Here is a 26,108-nt window from a genome sequence, read left to right on the forward strand (position 1 = left end):
GGAAAAGAAATTTATTTCTCATAGTTCTAGAAGCTGGGAAATCCAATATCAAAGCACTGACATCTGACAGAGAGCCTTCTGCTGTGTCCTCCCATGGTGGAAGATGGACAGCAAAGAGGAAGTGTGAGAGAGCAAGAGACAGAACTCCCAGCATTAAGCCCTTTTATAGTGGTAATTCATTTGTAAAGATGAAGCCCTTGTGGCCTAATCATCTGTCAAAAGTCTTACCTCTGCCAGGTACCATGGCACATGCCTATAATCCCAGCAACTTGGGAGGCTGAAGCAGGAGGATTGTGAGTTCAAAGCCAGTCTCAGCAATTTAGCAAGACATTAAGCAACTCAGCGAGACCCTGTATCTAAATAAAATATAAAAAAGGGCTGGGGATGTGGCTCAGTGGTTAAGTGCCCTGGGTTCAATCCCCAGTACCAAAAAAAAAAAAGAAAGAAAGTCTTACCTCTTAACACTGTTTCACTGGTGATTTAAGTTTCCAATATCTGCCTTTCGGGGAATAAATTCAAATTATAGCAAGCACTTTCCAAAAAAGAAAATCCAAATGGCTAACAAACATATGAACTGGGTTGGGGGATGGAACCCAGAGACTCCAAAGGTTAGAGAAGCTCAGTGATGGAGTGCTTGCTTAGCAGATGTAAGGCTCTGGGTTCCAATCCCAGCACTGCAAAAACAAAAACAAAACAGGGCTGGGGTTGTGGCTCAGCAGTGGAGTGCTCACCTAGCATGTGCAAGGCACTGGGTTCAATCCTCAGCACCACATAAAAATAAATAAAATAAAGATATTGTGTCCAACTACAACTAAAAAATATTTTTAAAAAAGAAAAACAAAACAAAAACATATGAACTAATGTTCAACCTCACCTACTAATCAGAAAAATACAAATCAATACCCCTATGAGATGTCATTGCTCCCTCATCATATTAGTGAAATTTTAAAGTCTGATGGTAACAGATGTTGGTGAGTACTTGGACCAATGGGAACTTGCAAACAAAATAAATTAGTATTTATATAAATAACCACTTTGAATAACAGTTTGGTATTACAAATGGAAGATTTATCCAGAATCTTGACTTCCATTTATAAACCCTGGAGAAACTTCAACACATGTGCATCAAATGGAATATGCTTTTAAAAATTTTTAGTAGGATGTCCTAACAGCCCCAGACTGGAAAAAAGTTGAATGTTCACTAATAGTAGAATGGGTGTATTCTACAATGAAATACTATACAACAAAAAATGTAAATGAACTAAAGTTATGTGAGATTGATCTTTAGAAATAATGAAGGCACAAAAGAATACATCCAATATGATTTTCTCCACATAATGTTCAAAATAGAGAAAACCATACTGTTTAGGGAGCCACACTTTCGTGGTTAAATTCCAAGAAAAGTAAGGAAATTCTTTTTAGAAAAGCATTCTCTTTGGAGGAGAGATGATATTATTAGGAAGAGGCACATTGAAAAGCAGGGTGCCAAGGATGCTTGTGATATTTACTTCTTCACCTGGGTGGTAGGTAACTCAGGTGTCTCTTTTTTTTAAATATTTTTTTTTAGTTGTGGATAGATACTTTTATTTTATTTATTTATTTTTATGTGGTGCTGAGGATCAAACCCAGTGCCTCAGATGTGTCAGGCAAGTGTTCTACCATTGAACCACAACCCTAGCCCCTCAGGTGTCTTTCTGATAATTTGTTAAGCTTTACTTCTATGTTGAATGCACTTTTCTGCATCCATGATGTATTTTGTAGTAAAAGAGTTTTAAAAAATGGCAATGCTTAACTGATATATTTGAAAGTTTTGTGTTTTGTAGCAATGTAAATTCCTCCTCTATCTGCCTTCTGAAATCTTCCCTTAAGTCTATCTTCTGGGTCTCCAAGGGTCAGAGACTCCAAAGGTTAGAGAAGCTGCCATCTAGTTTACAATGATACTTAATTAAATATGATAATACTGTGCTGTATGGACAGCAGGAATGAGAAAATAGTCAAAGATATGCTAGTGATTTTTTTTTTTGGTACTGGGGATTGATCCCAGAGCCTTGCACATGCTAGGCAAGCACCCCACCACTGAGCTACCGCCTGTGCCTATCAAAGATACACTAGAAAATGATGGGGCCAAGACTAGAATCAGAAAATGCAGGTACTTCTCTCACGGCTGAAGACTTCTTTTCCTTGTCTGCTTTCATTCAAGAGAGATAGGCCTTTGAAAATTCTTTAAAAACTATTGGATAAGCGAGGTGTGGTGGTACATGCTTATATGCCCAGCTACCAGGGAGGCAGAGGCAGGAGAATCATGAGTTGGAGGCCAGTCCCGGCAACACAGCGAGAACCTGTCTCAAGCAAACAAACGAAACCACTGGATGAACTGGGTGCAGTGGTGTGCACCTACAGTCCCCGCTACTTAGGCTGAGTCAGGAGGATGGCTTGAACTCAGGAGTTGGATGCCAGCCTGGGTAACAGAGTAACATCCTATCTCAAACAATCACCACTAAAGCTGAGCCTTAAGGAAGAAAGAGGCAGACATATGCACATATTTCTAGTTTCAATTTAGTCTTTCATTCCTCCGCATTCTAAAACTTGATCGACTCCTTTGCATGAGCCATACTCCAGGAAACTTCCTCAGAAAAGAGGTAAGGTCAGGAGCTGGGGTTGTGGCTCAAGCGGTAGCGCACTCGCCTGGCATGCGTGCGGCCCGGGTTCAATCCTCAGCACCACATACAAACAAAGATGTTGTGTCCGCCAATAACTAACTAACTAAATAAATAAATAAATATTAAAATTAAATAAATAAATAAATAAATAAAAAAGGTCAGGAGCCGAACTAGAGTCCTTCAGTCAAAGCTGTGTGATCAACATCTGCAGAAAAGGACCTGCAGCCAATATGGACTGAGGTGTGCTTTCTCTACTCTCAGCACTGTTTGCAACCTTTTCTGTTCAGTGGTTGGTGTTAAATACCCTCACCCCCTTTTTTTGCTTCCTGTTCCCTTATCTTCTTTGTTTTCCAAACACCTTCATAGCTCTTTATTTGCTTCCAGATTCTGATATCAGATATTGATGTGTTGCCCTGGGATCATCCCAGATGATAGTATAGTATCTGTTTGTCCAAATTCCCCCTCATAATTGAGCTCATACCTAGCAGTTGTCATAATAAACATGAGACTACTCTAGAAGTGTATTTTGACACCAACAATGTTTCCTGGGACTTCATGGGTCTTCAGACCTACATTCATTACTGTGTAATAGCTGTCTCAAATTATATTGCTTCCTGACAGTTAAAATTCTGTGTCAGTGAAAAACACAAAAGTTCTTTGACTACTTGATTTTCAATTCTGAGGAACTGGTTCCTGGTGAAATAAACAGCTTGCTGCAGTGAGATCTAGAATATAATTTCCTCTCTAGGCCACTAACATCTGTACAAACTGCCAGAGATATGTAAATGTTTTTCTCCATTATTGTTACTTTAAAAGCATTTTTTCTTGAGATCAGGTTTTGACTATTAAGCTTTTTTTTCCACCCAGAGGTAAAGGTAATCATACTAATCTGTCAGTTTATCTGTGTTCTTCCTTCCGAGGAACCGTAGAAACTTATGAAACACAGAAGGAGGAAGAAGACAAGAAGGCCCTGAGAAATGTTTATCAGATGCCTGTGCTGCAGGGTAGCGACACTTGCCAAGGGTGAATGCACTTAACATGCAAATGTGGCCACAGTCTGAAAGGAAAGGAAACTGGAGGATGAAAAATAAGATATAAAAGGTGAAAATAGCTTCCTGACTTAGGAAAAAAAATTTAGGAAGAGCAGTGTTTATATTCTGTGCGAGTTTTCTAAGAAGAGGGAAAGAAAATTCAAAGCAGGATAACCCCAGGAAGGAGGAGGGCAGTTTTGACACACAATCAACACTAGTCCACCCTTTGACTTATAATGTTAGTGTCCCCTCACTGTATTTGGTTAATCTTTGCATTTTGTGATACCTTAATTGCTCAACAGGCACTTTTCCATTGAACTGCTTTGTTTGTAGATCTCATGTAAAATGTTAGGAATAATTATTACCTGTTAAGATAAAACAATGACAGACTAGTTAGTAATTAAAAGCCTAGATTCCAGAGACAACCAGCGCCAACTCTACCACCTAGTAGTTGGATGACTTTGGGTAAATGACTCAACCATGTGTCTCTCTTTCCACATCTATAAAACGTGAGTATCGGGGCTGGAGATGTGGCTCAAGCGGTAGCGCGCTCGCCTGGCATGCGTGGGGCCCAGGTTCGATCCTCAGCACCACATACAAAGATGTTGTGTCCACCAAAAACTAAAAAATAAATAAATATTTAAAAAAAAAAACAAAAAACGTGAGTATCTACGTCCTGTGATGAATATGAGAATTATTGAATTAATACACTGAATACAGAACAGTTCCTGGCACATAGTGCTATACATGTATGTGTCAGTTTTTATTTGGGAGCATGTGCAACTTTCCCCTTTGAATTCTCTAGGCATCTTTCTCCTCTAGGATGGTTTTCATGTTAATTCTACCTTCAAGAAGAAGACATTTAGTTTTTAAGGGGATAGAACTTTCCTTCACAATTCTAGCATTAAGTGGTTCTCTTGTTTTAATAAAATTTTGCTGTTTCAAATTGAGACATGTGCTTATAAATCAAAAGGAATAATGCACTCAGGATAACTTCCTCCCTGCCCCCCCTTCCTTTTTTAATTTTTTCTCTTAAACTGGGGATTGAACCCAGGAGTGCTTTACAATGAGCCATCTCCCTGGCCCCTCTTTTTAAAAATTTTGAGATAGGGTCTCACTAAATTGCTAAGACTGGCCTCGAACTTGTGACCCTCCTGCCTCATCCTCCTGGGTTGCTGGGATTACAGGCATGTGCCACTATTCCTGGCTGATAACTTTCTATTCATTAACTTGTGTGCCTACGTTTTTAAATGCTGACAAAATAAAACTGTCCAAACAATAGTCAAAGAGATTCACCCTCACTGGAATAGACACATGTTCTGGATGTGGATTTGCCCTCTCTGCTGGGAATGCTTCAGCTAGCTTTGTCACCTGTGGACCCTGCCATTACACTGTGTACACTGTGGCAGTATACACAACATTGAGTTAAGGAACTCACTTCATAGCAAAGGAAATGAAGTCCTGGGCTCATAAGCATGGAATTAGTGGGTCTTAGCCTATACCCCATCATCCTACTGAAAGGTGAAATGGCTTACTCAAATCTCAGTCACAGCAAGGCACGGTGGTGCATGCTTGTAATCCCAACAGCTCAGGAAGCTGAGGCAGGAAGATCGCGAGTTCAAAGATAGCCTCAGCAAAAGTGAGGTGCTAAGCAACTAAGTGAGACTCTGTCTCTAAATAAAATACAAAATAGGGCTGGGGATGTGGCTCAGTGGTTGAGTGCCCCTGAGTTCAATCCCTGGCACCGCCCCCACCCCCAAAAAATCTCAGTCACAATGCCAGTTGGGAGACAAAATCCTGAAAGGAAAAGATTGTTTGACATGATGCAATATACTCAGAGACCAGCATGTAGTGCTATTTCCCTTAGACACAGAATAGTCCAGGAATCAAAGGGTAGACATGGGAGTGGTTCCTTTTACTATTATACATAATGACCCACTTGCAAAAGTTTTGCTTTCTATGCTGACAACTTTGAGTTCTGCTGATTTGAAGATCTTCTGTTCCCAACGGAAGGTGATCTTTCTACCAAGGGACACAACAATGATTCTTTCCTGATTTGGAAGATGAGACTACCACCTGGAACTTTTGTTCTCCATATGCCACCGAACCAACAAGCAGGGGGGAAAAGGTGGGGGGTATAGAAAGGGTGTTCATTCACTGACTGGCATGATAGAACCTGACTACCAAGGGAAAATTGGGTTGCTACACAAGAGATGAAGGAAGGACCATGTTTGAAACCCAGGAGATTCTCTGGAGTGCCTTAGTTCTTCCATACTCAATAGTAAAGGTTAATGGAAAACATAGCAATCCTAGAAAAGTGGGAGGTGGTCAGGCAGAACAATGAGGACTCAGATCTTTTGGGAATTAAGGTTTCAGTCACTCCACTACATAAAAACCCAGAACTATGGAACAAGTAGCTGAAGAGGGAAGTCATAGCTATGACCATTAGAAACAAAGAAGCTTTGCATATTTTCTCTGTTATAGTTACACCTTTAATATACTTCCCACTTTCTTTTTTCTCCTTTGCTGTTTTATTTTATATACAAATTGTTGGGTGTTAATTTTATAATTTCTTTAGGTAGTGTGAAATTAAGTGGTATGGTGACTGAATTTAAGGAGTCATTGATATAGCTAGTCATAGAAATAATGACTGCTGGGACTATGTATCTTGTTTTGGGAAATGGAGAGTATTTGCAAGATGGATATTTTGTATCTTATTAGGTAGAAATAAAAATTTGTTTTATCCACATGTAAGAGTTGAATTGTGTATGTAAAGGTGCATGTAGAAGTTGACTAGGGTTGAACTGTGATAATTATAAATTTATTGCCAGCTCCAAATACATCTTTTTGCCTTTGTGAAAATGGATCTGGGCCTTTTAAATAAATTTTCTTTGCAGTTAGAACAATAATAAATTTTGTCAGAAGAGGATGCTGGAGAGCCATTGCAGAAGGTGGGAGTAATTTTCTTCCTGGTTCAGGATGTTGTCGTGGCAGACTGGCAGCGTGTTCAAATTTTTCAGGTCTGTGGTCAGCATCTTCACTGACAACCTCTCCTCCTTGTGTGGTTTTGTAATAGAGTGTCTCTAGTGACAAACTTCCCCATGAACAGCTTTCCTTGGCAAACTATAGGATGGGGTCTCTGTTCAGTTCCAGAACTTTTAACACCACAGTGACTTTTCTTCCATCTAGTGACCTATGATTGTACTCTTCCCAAGTGGGACTCAGGCCTAGGGGCTGATAACTCGTTTAGACATTCTAATTTAGGGCTAGTAGTAGTAGTTGCTCCTCCTATCTGCTAATATATATATATATATATATATATATAATTTTTTTTTTTTTTNGGACATGATACCTTTATTTATTTTTATGTGGTGCTGAGGATTGAACCCAATATCTCGCATGTGCTAGGCGAGCGCTCTACCGGTGAGCCACAACCCCAGCCCCACAATACCTTTAATTTTTTTATTTTTATGAGGTGTTGAGAATCAAGTGCCCTCAAGTGGTTGAGTACCCCTGAGTTCAATCCCTGACTGCCCCCCCCAAAAAAATTCTGTCACAGTTGTTAGTTGGGAGGCAAAACCCTGAAAGGAAAAGATTGTTTGACAGGATGCAGTATATTATTTGAATCAGGGAGTAGCATGTAATGCTATCTCCCTAGCCCTAAGATCAGTATGTTTAGTACCTCAACTTGCTAGGCAAGCGTTCTACTACTGAGCTACATCCCCAGCCTCCCTTTAACTAAATCTTGCTAGCTAAATTCCTCGTTATTTCAATCTCTTGTGTATTTGACAATTCCTTGTTAAACTCCCTCTGGTTAAATTACTGTTTCCTGTCTCTAGATTGAACTTGACTGGTGCACAAACCTACAATGTTAACAAATGATGGGAAATAATAAATTTTTGCTGTATTAATTTAGTGAAGTAGAAGAGGAATAGAGCTAAATCTAAATGTATTAACACAAAAATGTTTTTTAAAAATATTGAATAAGGAGGCCAGATGTGATGGCACTCACTGTAATCCCAGAGGTTTGGGAGGCTGAGGCAGGAGGATCATGAATTTAAAGCCAGCCTCAGCAACTTAGCAAGACCCTAAGCAACTTAGCAAGACCTTGATCTAAAATAAAATAGCAAAAAAAAAAAAAAAGGGCTAGGGATGTGTCTCAGTGGTTAAGTGCCCTGGGTTTAATCTCCAGTACAAAAAACAAAACAAAAAATTTGAATAAGGGCGGGGGTGGGGGTGGGGGTGTAAGTGAAGTTCAGTGAAAGAATGCTTGCTCAGCATGCAGGAGGCCCTAGGTTTGACCCCAGCAGTGCAAAAACAAAAAATGAAAAAACTGGGTAAAAAAGAAAGTTGCAAAAGGTACACATGACACCTTTAATGGAAAAATTAAATGATTAAAAACTTGGGATGTGAAGGATATCCACTGATTTCAGAGTAGTATTTTTTTTTTCTTGGAGAATGGAGGGAAAATGGTAATACAGTAGAATTATAAGAGGCTTTAAACATCTTACAATTTTTTTTTTTTTAAATCTGAAGTAAACAAAAAAACCCTGAGAATGAAGTGAAAAGGAAATGTAAAAGCACATGATCAGCAACTGAAGCAACTCTGCAGAAAAAAAAAAAATAGCTTAAGTTGCATTTGAACATCCTTTCTTCTAGAAAGACTGAGTAGGTTTATAAACAGGAAAATAGGTGGGCACATTTTGCTAAGAATTTATGAATAGTCTACCTAATAATTGATAAGAAAGCCTAAGATCAGCTTGTCCAGTGCCTACAGAGACTCTCATAAGAAATCTTATTTGCAAAAGGTACACATGACACCTTTAATGGAAAAATTAAATGATTAAAAACTTGGGATGGGAAGGTGGGATGGGAAAGGTACATAAACATAGAAAAAAGCTATATTATATTTTATAGGTATATATAAATATATATTTTATATATAAATATAAATATAGATAGATAGATATAAAATTCCCAAATAATAATAACACTGATAAAATTTGATAGGATAAATGTTTAGAAAATTATGTTATTAAAAGTTTATGTGATCAATGTACAACCACAAGAATGGGATAATTAGAATAAGTTATACTCCATGTATCTATGTCAAAATACACTCTACTATCATGTATATGTAAAAAATAAAAAATAAACATTTAAAAAATGCAGCTCAAATCTGTTGGATCAAAACTCAAAAGAAATTGTTTATACCATAAAAAGTTTATGTAATCAGGTTTTTTTTTTACTTTAATAAGTTAATATTTCTTATATGACCAGAAAATTTTTACCAAATGTATTATCTAGACAAATTCACTAATGTTTTTAGCTGCTTCAAAAAGAAACATTCCCAATATGTATGGTACCTACACCTGTTAATAATGCTATTAACATATATGCCAAAATGGTTGTTAAACCAAGCAAATGGTAAAATCAAATTTCCTTAGTTTATTATTAATAATTCACCAGTGTTGGAAAATATTTATAACAGTTTATAGAATAAAATTCTATTCAATAGTGATTCTTTGGTAGAGAGAGTCATTTGAAGTGTGAGTTCTGAGTGCCACAAATTCATACGCATAGAATCAAGATGGAGGAGTAGTATAGGACTTTTTCAGCAGCAAATCACATTGATGCTATTACAATTTCCATTTGTTCCATTGAATAAGTCAGAAGACAAGTTTGTTGCCATTTCAGGGCTTTTCTGTTCTAATGAGACAAATTTATTACTGATGAATTTACCCACCAGTAATTCAACACACACTATTTATTCTGCTATTTTGATATTTAAAACAGATTACTTTGGATTAGGGTCAGAGAAGGGAAAAGAGTGTGAATCAATGTATTAGGGGGTATACATTATCAGGGTTCAAAATAAACAGCAAGAAGAGTGTAACCAAAAGTTTACCTCTAAATTAAGACTCAAATTACTTCAACTAATTATTGTAGCTATTTTGTACATAATAATGTAAGGGGGGATTCAAAGATAGTATGAGGAAGTGCCTGCACATAAAGAGTTTATTATCTAATGGTGGAGGAAGGGAGAAAGGATACAGAAGATGGACAAGAGAATAAACCTAGATCAAGGTTAGAAGAGGTTTTAGGTATTATTTAATACAATTTCTTTATTACATTTACAAATGTAATTGCATTACAAATGAGGAAAGAAGTTTTAAAATATACATGATAACAAAAGAGTGTGTGCTAAAATCAGCAGTGAGGGGCCAAAAATTTAAGGAAGAAAGTGATCCATGTGGGCAGAAATGCTTTGAATAAAGTGGAATCAAAGAAGGAAGGATCTTCTGCATTTAAGGAATGAGCACAGTCTGTCTAGTAGGCAGCAAGATGAGTCTGGTTAGAAGAACGTGTTCAAACTGAGAAGATTCAGACTCTTAGAGCTAGAAGAGAACTTGAGATCTAGTCTAATCTTTCTGCCAAGGTGGAAATGAAGGAGTCAACTAAAAAGATGAACTAGAACCAGATTGTAGAAGGTCTTGAATACCAATTTTGGAATTTAATATTTTTATGAGTGTTTCTCAACATTTTTAATCCCTTTATTGTTCCCCTTTAGGCCTTTTTGGACATTTCCCCCGTCTCTTCATGATTTTTTTTTTTTTTTTTTATACTGGGGATTTAACTCAGGGGCACTCAATCACTGAGCCATATCCCCAGCCCTATTTTGTATTTTATTTAGAGACAAGTTGCTTAATGCCTTGCTTTTTACTGAGGCTGGCTTTGAACTTGAGATCCTCTTCAGCCTCTGGAGCCACTGGGATTACAGGCATGGGCCACTGCACCTAGCTCCTCATGAAATTTTAATACCAGAGATATAGTTGAGTATGTGCTTATACAATGTGACCCTTTGGAGAGGCATTTTGTAATATCTAAGATACGCTACCTTGAATCAATTATTGCTGCTTGGGAACAAAATCACTTCTTGAAAATATGTGCTTGATTTTATAAGCGAAGAGTATTTGCTAAGATGTTTTGGAGGCCTGAGTTTCATCTTTGTTTCTTTGTCACTTTCCCTTTTTCCTTTTCACTTTCTTTCTTAGCGTCTATTTCCTCTCAACATCCAGAACAGATACAAGTGAATTATGTTTTTTATTATTCCCTAGTCTTGATTAAAAATAAAAACAAGTAAAACAGAACAAGACCACACTACATACTTTTCTTAAAAAAAAGGAAAAGAAAAAGAAAAAAAGAAATTAAAACAAACAAACAAGCCAGGCATGGTGGCACATGCCTGTAATCCCAGCAAGAAGGCTGAGGCAGAAGGATCAAAAATTCAAAGTCTGCCTCAACAACTTAGTGAGGCTATAAGCAACATAGTGAGACCCTGTCTCAAAATAAAAAATAAAAAGAGCTGGTGATGTGGTTCAGTGGTTAAGTGCTCCTGGTTCAATCCCCAGTACCAAAAATAAAAAAAATAAAAGAGAGAAAAAACAAAAACTCAAATGATCTCAAAACAAGATCCTTCCCCGACTCCACTACTCCCAGTGTTGGTTTGAGGGCTCAGTGAAATCTGAACAGAAAAAAGTCTCCCATCTTTTATGTTATTAATGTTTTGATTATAGTATAGACATTTGAGTCAGAAAGGATGATGGCTTGTTTTTTAAAATGTTTTCATGGTTCAGCAGTCCAAACCAAAGTGACTAACAGAAATCTCTGCAAAGATGTTAAATAAGAAAGAAGTACCTGAAATGTATTTTCTTTTTTTTCAGGAGAGGGACCAGAAATCTACATTTGTTTTTTTTTTTTTTTTTTTTTACATTTTTAATTATTTTTATTTTGGGAATTTCTGTATCAAAATATGGTTTGGGTAAAATCTTACCTAATAATTTTTTTTTTTAATTTTTTATTGTTGGTTGTTCAAAACATTACAAATTTCTTGATATATCATATTTCACACTTTGATTCAAGTGGGTTATGAACTCCCATTTTTGCCCCATATACAGATTGCAGGATTACATCAGTTACACATCCATTGATTTACATATTGCCATACTAGTGTCTGTTGTGTTCTGCTGCCTTTCCTATCCTCTACTATCCCCCCTCCCCACCCCTCCCCTCCCCTCTTCTCTCTCTACCCCCTCTACTGTCATTCATTTCTCCCCCTTGTATTATTTTTCCCTTTCCCCTCACTTCCTCTTGTATGTACTTTTGTATAACCCTGAGGGTCTCCTTCCATTTCCAAGCAATTTCCCCTTCTCTCTCCCTTTCCCTCCCACCTCTCATCCCTGTTTAATGTTAATCTTCTTCTCCNTCATTTTGTTGCATATGGATTTCCAGTTTTCCCAGCACCATTTGTTGAAGATGCTATCCTTCCTCCATTGCATGCTTTTAGCCCCTTTATCAAATATAAGATAGTTGTAGTTTTGTGGATTGGTTTCTGTGTCCTCTATTCTGTACCATTGGTCCACCCGCCTGTTTTGGTACCAGTACTATGCTGTTTTTGTTACTATTGCTCTGTAGTATAGTTTGAAGTCTGGTATTGCTATACCGCCTGATTCACACTTCCTGCTTAGCATTGTTTTTGCTATTCTGGGTCTTTTATTTGTCCATATGAATTTCATGATTGCTTTCTCTATTTCTACAAGAAATGCCGTTGGGATTTTGATTGGCATTGCATTAAACCTATAGAGAACTTTTGGTAATAGTATTTTCTTTTTTTAATATTTATTTTTTCGTTGTAGTTGGACACAATACCTTTATTTTATTTATTTTTACGTGGTGCTGAGGATCAAACCCAGGACTCACACATGCTAGGAGAGTGCTCTACAGCTGAGCTACAACCCCAGTCCCTGAAATATATTTTCTGAGAAAAATCTACCCACAGAAGAACAACTATTAACATTACTATAGTGCCTGAACTTACTAATAAACACTATGAAAGTTACTCAAAAATATGATTCAAAAGTAAGATACAATAGCACAAACAAAGGTGTTGAGATTTTATATGAAGATATAAATACATGTGTAATTTTATACTTTTTAACATTAAAAAACCTGGAAGTTTTAGGGAAAAAACACAAATGATAATAGTGATCATTTAATAAGAAACTTTGTTCTAGTTAAGAGTTGAAGTATCATCTCATAAAATATGATCTATGCCTAAGGTTTAGGCAGAGTCATTCTGTGAACTATTTTATAAAGATTAATTACAAGGCAACCATAAATCTAAGTACCATAAATCTAAGTGAAATGCTAATTAGTCAACAGAACGATCTCAAATAGTTGATACTGCATTTTCAAAAAATATTTCTTTCTTAGTTATAAGTGGATATAACATCTTTATTTTATTTTTATGTGGTGCTAGGATTGAACCCAGTGCCTCATGAATGCTAGGCGAGTGCTCTACCTCTGAGCCACAACGCCAGCCCCTTCAATTGCATTTTTAAAAACCTCATTGAGTATATATCATGACCCCAAATGACTGGAATTCATTTGCCTAGAATTAAGAAAGCCATGACCATCTTGAAATCATATATACATCTCTTCAAAAGAAAAGGCTTTCCTCAGTGCATTTGAAATTATGCATCTGGGCTGGGGATGTGGCTCAAGTGGTAGTGTGCTCACCTGGCATACGTGAGGCACTGGGTTCGATTCTCAGCACCACATAAAAATAAAATAAAGATATTGTATCCACCTAAAAAAAACTAATAAATATTAAAAAGAAATAAATTATGCATAAAAGTAGCATTAACACCCCATAGAAGTAGAAAACATCTCTAAGCTAGAATAAACTGTCTAAGCACCAAAAATGTAAATATATAACATAATCGGAAAACCACTGCAGGACACAAAAACAGTACTGGTAAAATTTAGTCCCCAGTACTTGGTGGAGAAAGTATTCAAACATATTTATCATTATTAATTAGCAATCCGTTACAGTTATGCAGGGAACAAAGCCTGTTCAGAAAGAAAATAAATCAAAGTATCACTACCTTAATAGAAGTTGTCATTCAGAACAGCAGATTTTGCAGCATCTGGGTATCATTTTCTGTAAAACTAAAGGACAGAAAAAGATGTACCATGCTAACAATAGACGAAGGAAAGATGCAGTAGCTACATTAATTTTAAACAAAGAATACTCTTGAACTGGGAAAATCATCAAGGATAATGAGGAGTATTATACAATGATAAAGGAAGAGATCAATACTCCAAGAAGGTGAAAGAATTTTTAATGTGTAGACACCTATCAACAATGTCAAAATTTGTGAGGCAGCCAGGCACGGTGACAAACACCTATAATCCCAGCAGCTCGGGAGGCTGAGGCAAGAGGATCATGAGTTCAAAGCCAGCCTCAGCAAAAGCAGGGCATTAAGTAACTCAGTGAGACCCTGTCTCTAATAAATAAAACACAAAAGAGGGCTGAGGATGTGGCTCAGTGATTGAGTGCCCCTGAGTTCAATCCCCAGTACCCCAGAAAGAAAAATTTGTTGAGGCAAAGAGGAACAGAACTGTAAAGAGAAATAGATGAATTCACCACTATACTTGGAGATGTCAACACTTGTCTATTAGTAGTGGACAGATCCAGCAGGTGAAAATCAGTAAGGATACAGCTGAACTGAACGGCATCATCCATCAACTGAAACTAATTTACATTTACAAATATCCATCCAACAACAGCAAAGTACACATTCCCCTCCAGCTCACACAGATCATTTGCCAAGACAGACCATATTCTGGAACATAAATTCTGAAAAAATTTAGAAGAATAGAAATCATATAAAATTGCTACCAGACCAAATGGCATTGAACTAACAGTGAGAAAAATATAGCTTGAAATTTTTTAAATATTTGGAGATTATACAATACACTTCTAAATAACACTTGGGTCATAGAAATCTCAATAAAAATTTTGAAATATTTTAATCAAATTAAGATGAAAATACAACTTATAAAAACTTGTAGAATTCAGGAAATACAGTGCTTAACAGGAAATTACAGCAATGAATGCATAGCTTTCCAAGGCAGAAAACATTCAGGCTCAGACAGTTTATCTTTTTGATATAGTGCGGACTGAACTCACGGCATGCTAGGCAAGAATTCTGCCACTGAGATATATCCCTTCTGGGCCTGGATAGTTTTAATGGTGAATTTTCATCAAACATTTAAGGGAGAAATGATACTATTCTCTATAATATCTTTCCAAAAAGCAAAGTGAGGCTAGCATTAAATACTAAACCCAGAGGAAGATATTACAGGAAGTGAAACAGAGCAATATATCTCATGATCATAAGTACAAAAATAATTTTTATTACAGTATTGGGAATTGAACCAAGGGGCATTTTACCACTGAGCTATATATCTCTAGCCCATTTTATTTTTGATTTTGATACAAGGTCTTGCTAAATTTCTGAGGCTGACCTTGAATTTGTGATCTTCCTGCCTCAGCCTCTCAAATTGCTGGGATTATAGGAGTGTGCCACCACTCCTGGCTTAGGCAACTGATCTTTTTTTTTGGGGGGTGGGGGGGACCAGGGATTGAACTCAGAAGCACTCAACCACTGAGCCATATCCCCAGCCCTATTTTGTATTTTTTTAGAGGCTAGATCTCACTGGGTTGCTTAGCACCTCACTTTTTACTGAGGCTGGCTCTGAACTTGAGATCCTCCTGTCTCAGCCTCACAAGCTGCTGGGATTAGAGGTGTGCACCACCCCACCTAGCCAGGCAACTGATTTTTGACAAAGGAGCAAAGACAATTCAGTGGAGGAAGGAAAGAGTGTATTCAACAAGTAGTGCTGAAACAAGTAGATTTCCATACGCAAAAAATGAATCTAGACACAAAAATTACATAATTCACAAAAATCAACTCAAAATGGATCTTAGACATACATAAAAATACAAAACTTTATAACTTCTAGAAGATAATAGAAAATTTATGTGACTTTGAGTTTTGTGAATGAGTTCCTGATATGACCACCAAAAGTACAACTCATGTTGGAAAAAAGTAGCAATTAAAAGTTTTATTGAAAACTTTGTGGCCTGGGGTTGTGGCTCAGAGGTAGTGCTCGCCTAGCATGCGAGAGGCACTGGGTTCCATCCTTAGCATCCTATGAAAATAAAGAGATTGTGTCCACCTATTACTAATAAATAAATATTAAAAACAAAAAACAGCAAAAAAACCCTTTTGTTCCAAGGGCTGAGGCTGGGGCTCAGCGATAGAGTGCTTACCTTGCATGTGCGAGGCGCTGGGTTCAATCCTCAGCAGCACATAAAAATAAATAAACACCACATAAAAATAAATAAATAAAATAAAGATATTGTGTCCAACTACAACTAAAAAACAACAACAACAAAAACAACTTTTGTTCTAGGCCTGGGGTTGTAGCTCAGTGTAGAGCGCTCACCTAGCACATGTGAGCACTGGGTTCAATCCTCAGCACCACATAAAAATAAATAAATAAATAAAATATAGTGTCCATCTACAACTAAAAAACAAAAATAAAAATAAAAACTTTTGTTCTGTGAAAGACACCGTTAAAAGGACAAAGAGGCCACAGAATGGGAGAAAATCTTTGTAAACATATATCTAATACAGTAAAGCTTGTATCCAAAATGTACAAAGAACTCTTAGAACTCAAAAAAAAGAGGATTAACAACTACCCAACTAAAAATGGACAAAAAAATCTAAATAGACACTTAACTAAAGAAGATATTCAGAGGGCAGATAACCATATGAAAAGATGCTAAACATCAGATATCATTAGGGAATATGGAAATTAAACCAACAATGAAATACCACTCTACCCATTATTAGAATGTCCAAAATCCAAAAAACTAACAATACCAAATGCTTCTAGGGAGGAGGAATGACAGGGATACTTATTCATTGCTGGTGGGAATACAAAATGATAAATTACTTTGGGAGACAGTTTGGCAGTTTCTTACAAAACTAAACACAGTCATATATAAGCCAGTAATCATACTCCTAGGTATTAACCCAGTTGTTGAAATGTATGTCCAAACGAAAACCTGCACACAAATGTTTATAATAGCTTTATTTATAGTTACCAAAAACTGGAAGCAGCCAAGATTTCCTTCATGGGTGACTGGATAAACACACTACGATATATCCCATACAGTACAGTAGAATATTATTCAGCAATAAAAGGAGCTTTCAAGTCATGAAAAGACATGGGGGAATCCTTAACTGCATACTGCTTACTGATTAGAAGTCAATATGAAAAGTCGACACACTATGTGACATTTTGGAAAAGGCAAAACTATAGAGACAGTAAGAGGATCAAAGGTTGCCAAGGACTCAGGGAGAAAGGGTAAAGCATAGTGAATTTTAAGGATGGTGAAAGTATTCTGTATGAAACTGTAATGGTGAATACCTAATTATGCATTTGGGAAAACCTACAACACAAATATTGATACTTTAATGTAAACCACTGACTACAGTTAATAATAATGTATTAATATTGGTTCATCCATTGCAACAAATTTGATACATAAATGCAGTATGTTGATAACAGATGAAACTGTGTGACGAAGGAGGAGGATGTGGGATGGTAATAAGGAATTCCTGCTCAATTATTCTGGTAAATGGTAATAAGAAACTCTATGCTCAATTATTCTGTAAATCAAAGCCTATACTAAAAAATTAAGTCTATTAATTATAAAATAAAAGCAAAATGACTAAAATAAGTAATATTTTGGTTCTAATTACAAAGGTTATATACATGCCTTTACATAAGAGTGATTTCAAACAAATTAATATACAGACAATATAAAAATTTTATTATGTTATACTTTGCTATTCTTCTTGACCTCAATATATTCTTAGGTACAGAGCAACAGATTGTTTGTAAACAACAAAACATATTTCATTAAAAATCATCCACTAATACTTGAACTGTCCTTTGTACACTGGAGATACTGGATTAAATGATTTCTTAGAAATGCCATGCCAATTATTATTTTTTTGTTTCTACAATGTATGTTATCCAATGTTTTGGTCTTACTGATCTTATTTCATAGAGCTATCTATGATGCTCTGTGATGTGAACAAATCATCTTATGTCCCCTACTTCTGCAAGCAAGTAACAAAGCTTCCACCTCTAGTCATCGCCTGGCTGGTTTTTGTTTGAAGTTTCTGGGCAAGACTTAGCTCCATATACCTGGGTAGAAGCACATATCTGACAAGAAACATCAACATCAGGACTGAAAGTCCCAGGGCTACAAACCACTGCAAAAGAAAACACATGGAAGAGAGCATTATAATTTACAGATATTTTATATCAATAATATAAATCTGCCTTCAATATCATACCATTTCTATATCTATAATACACTTGTTCAGCCAATTAAATTCTAATATGATCTTTTGTTTATTTATTTTTTAGTTGTAGTTGGACACAATGCCTTTATTTTACTTATTTATTTTTATGTGGTGCTGAGGATCGAACCCAGAGCCTCCCACATGTTAGGCGAGCGCTCTACCACTGAGCACAACCCCAACCCAATATGACAATCTTAAAGATTTAAGAAAAAGAACCCTATTTTTTCTTTTAGTACTGGCATTTTACAGTATCTTCTGCAGTGCCCCATCTATGAGTTCCTTTTTCCAGTTTTCTATTCCTATTTCCTATTTCTATGTTTTCTAGGCAAAACCATGTGGTTTTCTTTCATAGTACAGTATCTTAAATCAACACTATAGAAATGTTTTGTAATACAAGAGTATATTAGGAAGAATTAATATACATTAATATAATTGTATTTAGAAAATTTGGGCCTTGACTTTTTACTTCCCTTTTGGTAAATATGTTTCTGAAAGAGAATCGGTGTAGATTCAAATCAGCTGTATATATCAGGCCCACACCTGTAATTCCAGCGACTCTGGAGGCTGAGGCAGGAAGCTCACAAGTTTGAGGTCAGCCTCAGCAATTCGTCAAGGCTTTAAGCAACTTAGTGAAACCCTGTCTCAAAATAACAAAGAGGGCTGGAGATGTGGCTCAGTGGTAAAGCACTCTTGGGTTCAATCCTGGTACAAAAAAAGATTCAAATAAATTATCCTAATATTTATTTATTCTTCTGACTATATAACCTAGATATGTAGATATTTATATTTTATAATTACCACAACAACTAGCACAATTGCTGTGTAGACCTTCATCTTTTCCAAAGCCTGGTCGACAGCTATCCATACGTACTACTTGAAAACTGTGGTCCACAAAATGCATAGCTGGTACAGTGTTATTAAGGCGATGATAGAAAGTATACGCTTGGCTCCGAAAAAATTCTTCTATTCTGTCTCTTGCCTAAGATTTAAAAGTATAAGAGAAAAATACAATTACTACACCATGAGCCAATTTGTTCTGCTGTATCAGAGGCAATTAAAAGCAGCATAAACATTCCATGCTTTGTACAACAGGTGAATTCCAAAAAAGTTGTATAAGACTAAAAAGTCTAAAATTAGTCTAGTCTTAACCTTATCAACTATTATAAATTCATGTGTAAAATGGTTAAGAAAAAATAAAGTTAAAAAAAAAACAAACTTAAATTAACCAGGAACCTGTTGGCACACACCTATAATACCAGCGATTCAGGAGGCTGAGGGAGGAAGATCAAAAGTTCAAGGCCAATTTGGGCAATTCAATGAGACTCTGTTTCAAAATAAAAAAATAAGGGGTAGAGATGTAGCTCAGTGGTAGAGTGCCCCTGGGTTCAAATTCCCAGTACTGCAAAAACAAACAAACTTTCTTGTTTTGAATTACTTGTAACATATCCATTCCTTATGTAGATAACTGGGAGTTCATTATTTCTAATTCTATTTGCTCATATGAAAAAAAAACCTAGAACAATGTAAAATGGAAACAAAGACTTCTCTCTAACCAGCATCACAAACTAATAATGTAAATTTTGTGTTATTTCTTGAGTACAGAGTTTAATAACTAATATTAATGGAGTTATGTCCCATAAGTCATACACAACATTAATGATATAGGAATTAGACCAAGAATGGTATAGACTTAGGAACTAGACCAAGAGAATGGGATTTTTAAGACTATGTCCTTAGTCTCTGAGGATGGCAGAGAAAATGAGAGCTGTTATGACTAGAACAGATACAATTTTGGAAGAACTACTGGTTTAACCTAGATTGTGAGGTTATTCTTCAATCTTCAATCTTAATCATCTTTTGGGGGGAAAAAAAACCCAGGGATCAATCCTTCAATTATAGATAAAATGCATATTATTCTGGAAACTACATAATATTCCAGATGTACCACTCTAAAAAAATAATAACCTTTTGAAATAGCCAAGAATCTCAATGTCAGTTTAAAAACATTGAAACCAAAAGTCATTACTGTGTTATATTTGCTTTGTTGTTGTTGTTTTGGTTTTGTACTAGGGATTGAATCCAGGGGCACTTAACCACTGAGCTACATCACCAACCCTAAATTGTTGAGGCTGGCCTTAAACTTGCCTCAGCCTTCTGAGTTATATGTGGCATTGTGTCTGGCTGGTGTATTTTGTTTTTGTTTTAGTAGTGGAGATTGAAGTCAGGGGTGCTTCACCACTGAGCTACATCCTTGGTCTTTTAAATTTTTTACTCTTTTAAAAAATGTTACTTATTTAATTATCTATTTACTTATTTGGTACTGGGGTTTTAGTTCAAGGGCTCTTTACCACTGAGCTACATCCCAGCTCTTTTTATTTTTGGGGATAGGTTCTCATTAAGTTGCTTAGGACCTCAAACTTGCTATCCTCCCACCTCAGCTTCCTGAATTGCTGGGATTACAGGTGTGCACCACCATGCCCAGCCTTTTTGTTTTTATTTTGAGACAGGGTCTTTCTAAGTTTCTTAGGGCCTTGCTAAATTGCTGAGGCTGGCCTCAAACTTGTGATCTTCCTGCCTCAGCCTCCTAAATTGCTGGGATTATAGGTATGAGCTACCCCACTCAGCTACATATATATTTTAAAACAATAATTTAAATATATTTCTTACAAATGTTTTTACTAAGGATAAACATTCACAACATGAATAAATACACACACATATATTATATATTTTTTTCCCAGTACTGGGGCTTGAACCAAGAGGCACTATACCACTGAACTACATCCTCAACTTTGTTTTTTTGACACAGGGCCTCAGTAAGTTGCCAAAGCTAAGGACCTCTCTAAATGTTGAGGCTGGCCTTAAACTTGAGATCCTTGAACTTGAGATCCTCCTTCTTCAGCCTCTCACGTAACTGGGTTTACCAGCATATACCACTGTGCCAGGCTTACAAAATTTTTAAATAGCTTTACTGACTATTCAAGTTCTTTTTCCTTGTGATGAATTTCTCACCTTGAGGATATTACGATTAGTGATATCTTCACAGTCAACACTATCATTGCATACACTTTCCCACCCTGGAGCAAAAGGATCAACTGGGGAGGAAAACACGATAGGTTCACAAAAGGATTCTAAACGGTTCCAAACATTTCAATAAAGCCCCAAGTACTTTATTTAGTATGCAAGCCCATGTTCACTTCATCTAGCTATCTAGTCCTAGTAGTAAAGTTAGATGTACAATTTGAATAATTTATACATTATGACTTTACTCCATCTGGGGGCTAATGGAAGTAACTACAAGGCTTTAAAACAGGGGGAAAAAAAATGGGCTGGGTTTGTGGCTCAGTGGGAGGCGCTGGGTTTGAGCCTCAGCACCACATCAAAATAAATAAATAAAAATAAAGGTATTGTGTCCAACTACAAGTAAAAAAATTTTAAAAAATAGGAAAAAAAAAGCCTGTGTTTGGTTACTCCCTTTTATTAAATGCTCAAAAACACAATTAAAAATTCTATAAGAAGTTACAAATAAAATATTATATAATTAAATGCTATGATAATTAATTGATATTGACTTCTAAATTACAAGCAAAAATATATCATATTTGAAGGTAAATAACTTGTATGCTAATTTTTAAAACCATAACCAGGCAACAATATATTTTAGTGTTTAACAAATATTTAAAACTCATTATTTATAAGATATTTCATATTCATGCAATAATTAATCATTCAGGACTAAACTCATAAAATTAAAGAAATGTTTTAAAATTTGTTTTTACCTCGAAAAGCTATGAACAGCTCATTTTGTAAAAGGCTATGTTCTGGAATTTTAACAAAATGGCATTTATATGATGGTTCTACAACATGGCACAACAAATCAGAGATCAAATTATCCAAGATTTTCCTCAGCACTCTAAAGAGCAGGTCATTATATCTTCCTACACAGGACTTTGTAGTAAAACGTACAGCCATCTGATATGAATAATCAGGTTCCCGATAGGCTTTGAAAAAAGATGAGAATGAAAACAATTGTGCCTAGCATTAATTGTTCTATCAAACATTTTTCAAATAACATGTAATATTAAATCCCATCAATATTGCAAATAAACATAGAAACCTTATCTAGTAAAATGCTTTAACAATTTGTCCTCATAAAACATATAAAACGAATAATTTTACTGAAAAAAAAGTTATTTTCATCTGATATTTATCTACTTAGAAGAAGAAAAATGGCTTCTGTGGGTTGCCTATATAGATAAGAGCATCAAGAAAAAAAAAAGATTGCTTTTGGGGAGGGTCTTCATTTGCAGAAAGTATCATTGCTGTTATAGAATTGAATATCAGTTTTTAAATTACCTGGAAAAATACCTGGATAAAGTAGTTTGTACTTACATACCTAGGTAGTAGAAAGTAGGGAGTTAAAAGAGAGTTATTTAGGATAAACTTGTTAATTTGAGTTTACCTAATTAAACACACCTCAAAATATCCATAAATCATAATGATTACCTATACCAGATTCATTTTCACTAAATGAAGAAGTCTTATACTTAATTCTGATTCAAACTAAATATATAAATTGAAATGTGCTCATTCTCACCAAAGATCATAAATTCATATCTCCTCTTTATTGTAGTTTCTTCTTGGATTTCTGCTTTGACAGTCTTATAAGAAAGAGTACATGAATAAAGTCCAGACAAAGGCTCCAGAAAATCTCTCACCATTAGCTTTCCCGTTTCTGTTATACTTATTCGACTATTGTCTATGCAGAAATAGTAAATTATTTGGTTATTTAACAGATAACAATCAAAAGTTATTTAGTAAATTTGGGTTACAAATAGACACAGACACTTAAAAAAACTAATGGTTTATTTCAACTCCAAGAATCTAACAAAATCTTAATTCTATCATATTACTCTATGAAAAGCCACATAAGTAGTACACTTTTGAAATGAAATGTATATTGGTTTACTTTGATTCACTTCTTCGCATCTAGTTTCAATTAGTTTATGCCAGTAATTCAGTAAATGAAATATAATTTCTTCACATAAGCCAAATTAATTAATAATACTTATATCCCAAGGCACTCTTCTAACATCATGAAAAATTACCTATTAAATATCTCATCTCATATTACTGGTGGTACAAAGATAAAATAAAGATATTTGAATGAATATAGCTCAGAAGTAGGATACAAAATTAACTGCTTCAAGGGCTGTTGATGTAACTTAGTGAAAGAGCATTGCCTAGCATGTATAAAGGCCCTGGATTCAATTTCCAACACCATGAAAAATAAGAAAAAAAATACTGTTTCAGATTTTGGAGAAATTAAGGCATAGACTAACATATAACACTATTTATCCAAGTGTAGGGCAAGGTAAAAACTGTAGTCAAAATTAATTTATTCTTTTCAATAAATGACAGTGCTTTTTAAAAACAATGTTCACATCATTAAAATTATATTAAAATCAAATAATTTACCTGTTAATGTCTTTTCCTTTGGTCCAATCCATAAGTAGGTGGGATCCACTGTTTCTGTATTAGCACGATTCAAATCCATACAGATAAGGACTGGGCTATTTTGATGTAATTTTACATATATTTTCACTGTGACAAAATAAAATAATGTATAACTACATTATATAGCAAAACTACAAAATACACTCATACCAAGGATACTAATTTGTTCTTTTTTAAGTCCTTTTTTTTTTTTTAATTTGAGACAGTTATCTCCCTAAGTTGCTTAGGGCCCTCACTAAGTTGCTGAGACTGGCTTTGAACTTGCCATCCTCCTGCTTCACCCTCCTGAGCTGTGGAATTACAGCTGTGGGCCTCCATGCCTGGTGGTTTCAGACTTTTAAAAATCAATGATTATAAAGTTGGCACAGTGGCACAGGCCTGTAATCCCAGCAATTTGGGAGGCTGAGAAATTAGGATTCAGAGTTCAAAGGCAGTCTCAGCAGATTAGCTAGGCACTTAGCAACTCAATGAGACCCTGTCTTTAAATAAAATACTAAAAAGGGCTGGGGATGTGGCTCAGTGGTTAACCACCACCCTTGGGTTCAATCCCAGTACCAAAAAAAAAAAAAAAAAATCAGTGATTATAGCATTTAGGATGGTAGTCTGAATTTCTCCTTGCTTCTCATGGTAAGTTTTAACAACTCTATAGACTGTTAGGGCCATGATATTCTTATTCTACTTACATAAGACATTTAGAAAGTCATTTGGATGTACAGGTTCAGAACTCACTGAAATCATAAAAATTTTTTAGGGCACTGTGGATTGAACTCAGGGCTCTCTACCGCTGAGCTACATCCCCAGTCCTTTTTACTTTTGAGGCAGGGTTTTGCTAAATTGCCCAGTCTGGGCTTGAACTTGTAACCCTCCTGCCTCAGTCTCTTCAGTGCTGGGATTACAGCACACATGGATCACCACACATGGCTGCTCAAATAATTTTTTCAGGGCTAGGGGTGCAGTACCAGGGATTGAACCCAGAGGCGATTAACCACTGAGCCATATCCCCAGCCCATTTATTTTTTTGTTTTGAGACAGTGTCTCCCTAAGTTGCTTAGGGCCTTGTTAAGTTGCTGAGGCTGGCTTTGAATTTGTGAACGTCCTGCCTCAGCGTGCACCACCATACTGGGCTAAAATCATAATTTTTTAAGGGATAATGGAATCAATTTAAAGTCCAGAGAAAGCCTTGAATTCACTGCAAAATTATTTTAAAGATATTATTTCTAAGGGACACCTGGTATTTCACTGTAAATTTCCTTTGTTGGGCACAGTAAATAAGCCCATAGGAAGCATTCTAGGAAAGTGTTCTGCAATTATGTTTTTTGCTTGTTTCTTTTGCTTTTCTTTTGTATTGGGGATGGAACCCAGGTGCGCTTAACCACTGAGCCACATCCCCAAACTCTTTTTATATTTTATTTAGAGACAGGTCTTGATAAGTTGCTGAGGTTGGCTATGAACTCATGATCCTCCTGCCCCAGTCTCCCGATAACAGGCGTGTGCCACCAGGCCCCGCAGCAATTACGCATTCTGATTCAGATAATATGACGGTATGCTTGGAATTCAGTCCCACAAGATATTAATTTTAAAGCCTATTGAATGCCAGGCCCTGAATATATAAAGGCATTATCCTATAATTTGGTGGTAGTGGTGGTGTTGAGGGAGAGGGTTCAAACATGACATACTGTGAACAGGCCCAGTTATCTCAAAGTAGCTGGGTGACTAGCTTTCCTTGGGGAGTATGGTAAAGTTACACCACAGTGAATAACATTTGAGTTAATCCCTTAATGGATGAATAGGAGATCTACTTAACAAGGGGAGGGATGACAGACGTTCACACAGAGCGACTTCCAGCCCAGGAAATCACCCATGTGGGTGGGGTTCCCACGTTGCAAAGCAGCAGAACCATTTGGAAGTGAGATGCCATCGCAGCAAGAGATCTGCGTTGAATCCTGGCTCCTTAAGAGCTGTGCGGCTCTAGGCAAGGCGATACAACTAGCTAGGGTCGCTGTTCAGGATGAAAAGATGCAATCTTCACGAACTGCAGGGCACAGGGCAGATGCACAGTGCACGTTCGCACCCTTTTCCTCTGCGGGAACAACCCCAGCAGGTCCATGGCATCCTGGACTTTTCTGAAAGGCCGTCCGTGAGAAGAGGTCCTTATTACCTGGGTGTCCTATCTTGCCAAAAACGAAGCCTTTCTTATTGAGTAAGGATGAACGCTGGCATCCAACTGCGGAGGAAAGAAACCACTGACTTTTTAGTTAGATAAGGAGCCAGGGCTCAGAGTGGGACAGGGTAGGGCGAAACCAAGGAGGCAGGACTGGGAACCTCGGGCAGAGAGACTTGGGGGGCACGGCGGGACAATCCACACCTCCTGTGAGGTACCAGAGCACCGCAGAGAGAAGGGCCCACGCTTGCATCACGGCTCAGGGGCTAAAGTGGCGGGAGGCGTCGACAGGTGGGCTCCTTCCTACCTCAGCCCCTGCCCAGTACCTTCCCATCGCTCCCCCACGCAGCGGAGCAAACGGCCGGGGTCGCCGACTCTACCCGTCAGTCGCTACCGCGGAAGCAGCCCCCACCGGAAGACGCGTGCGTGCTCCAAGCGCGCGCGC

At 36.7% G+C, this 26,108-nt stretch overlaps 1 protein-coding gene across 1 annotated transcript; it reads right to left on the bottom strand.

Moving 5' to 3' along the window:
- Window positions 1-17,100: 17,100 nt before the first annotated feature.
- Window positions 17,101-26,072, bottom strand: Zpbp2 (zona pellucida binding protein 2). Its single transcript, XM_015506635.2, has 8 exons — window positions 25,868-26,072; window positions 25,661-25,726; window positions 23,464-23,589; window positions 22,583-22,744; window positions 21,765-21,986; window positions 20,998-21,080; window positions 18,784-18,964; window positions 17,101-17,892 (listed from the first exon to the last, which is right to left on the bottom strand). The coding sequence occupies exons 1-8, from the start codon at window positions 25,914-25,916 to the stop codon at window positions 17,765-17,767; spliced, it is 1,017 nt and encodes a 338-aa protein (XP_015362121.2). The 5' UTR covers window positions 25,917-26,072; the 3' UTR covers window positions 17,101-17,764.
- Between the last annotated feature and the right edge of the window lie 36 nt (window positions 26,073-26,108).

Source organism: Marmota marmota, unplaced genomic scaffold (genome assembly GCF_001458135.2).
Source record: "Marmota marmota marmota unplaced genomic scaffold, marMar, whole genome shotgun sequence".
NCBI lineage: Eukaryota > Metazoa > Chordata > Mammalia > Rodentia > Sciuridae > Marmota > Marmota marmota.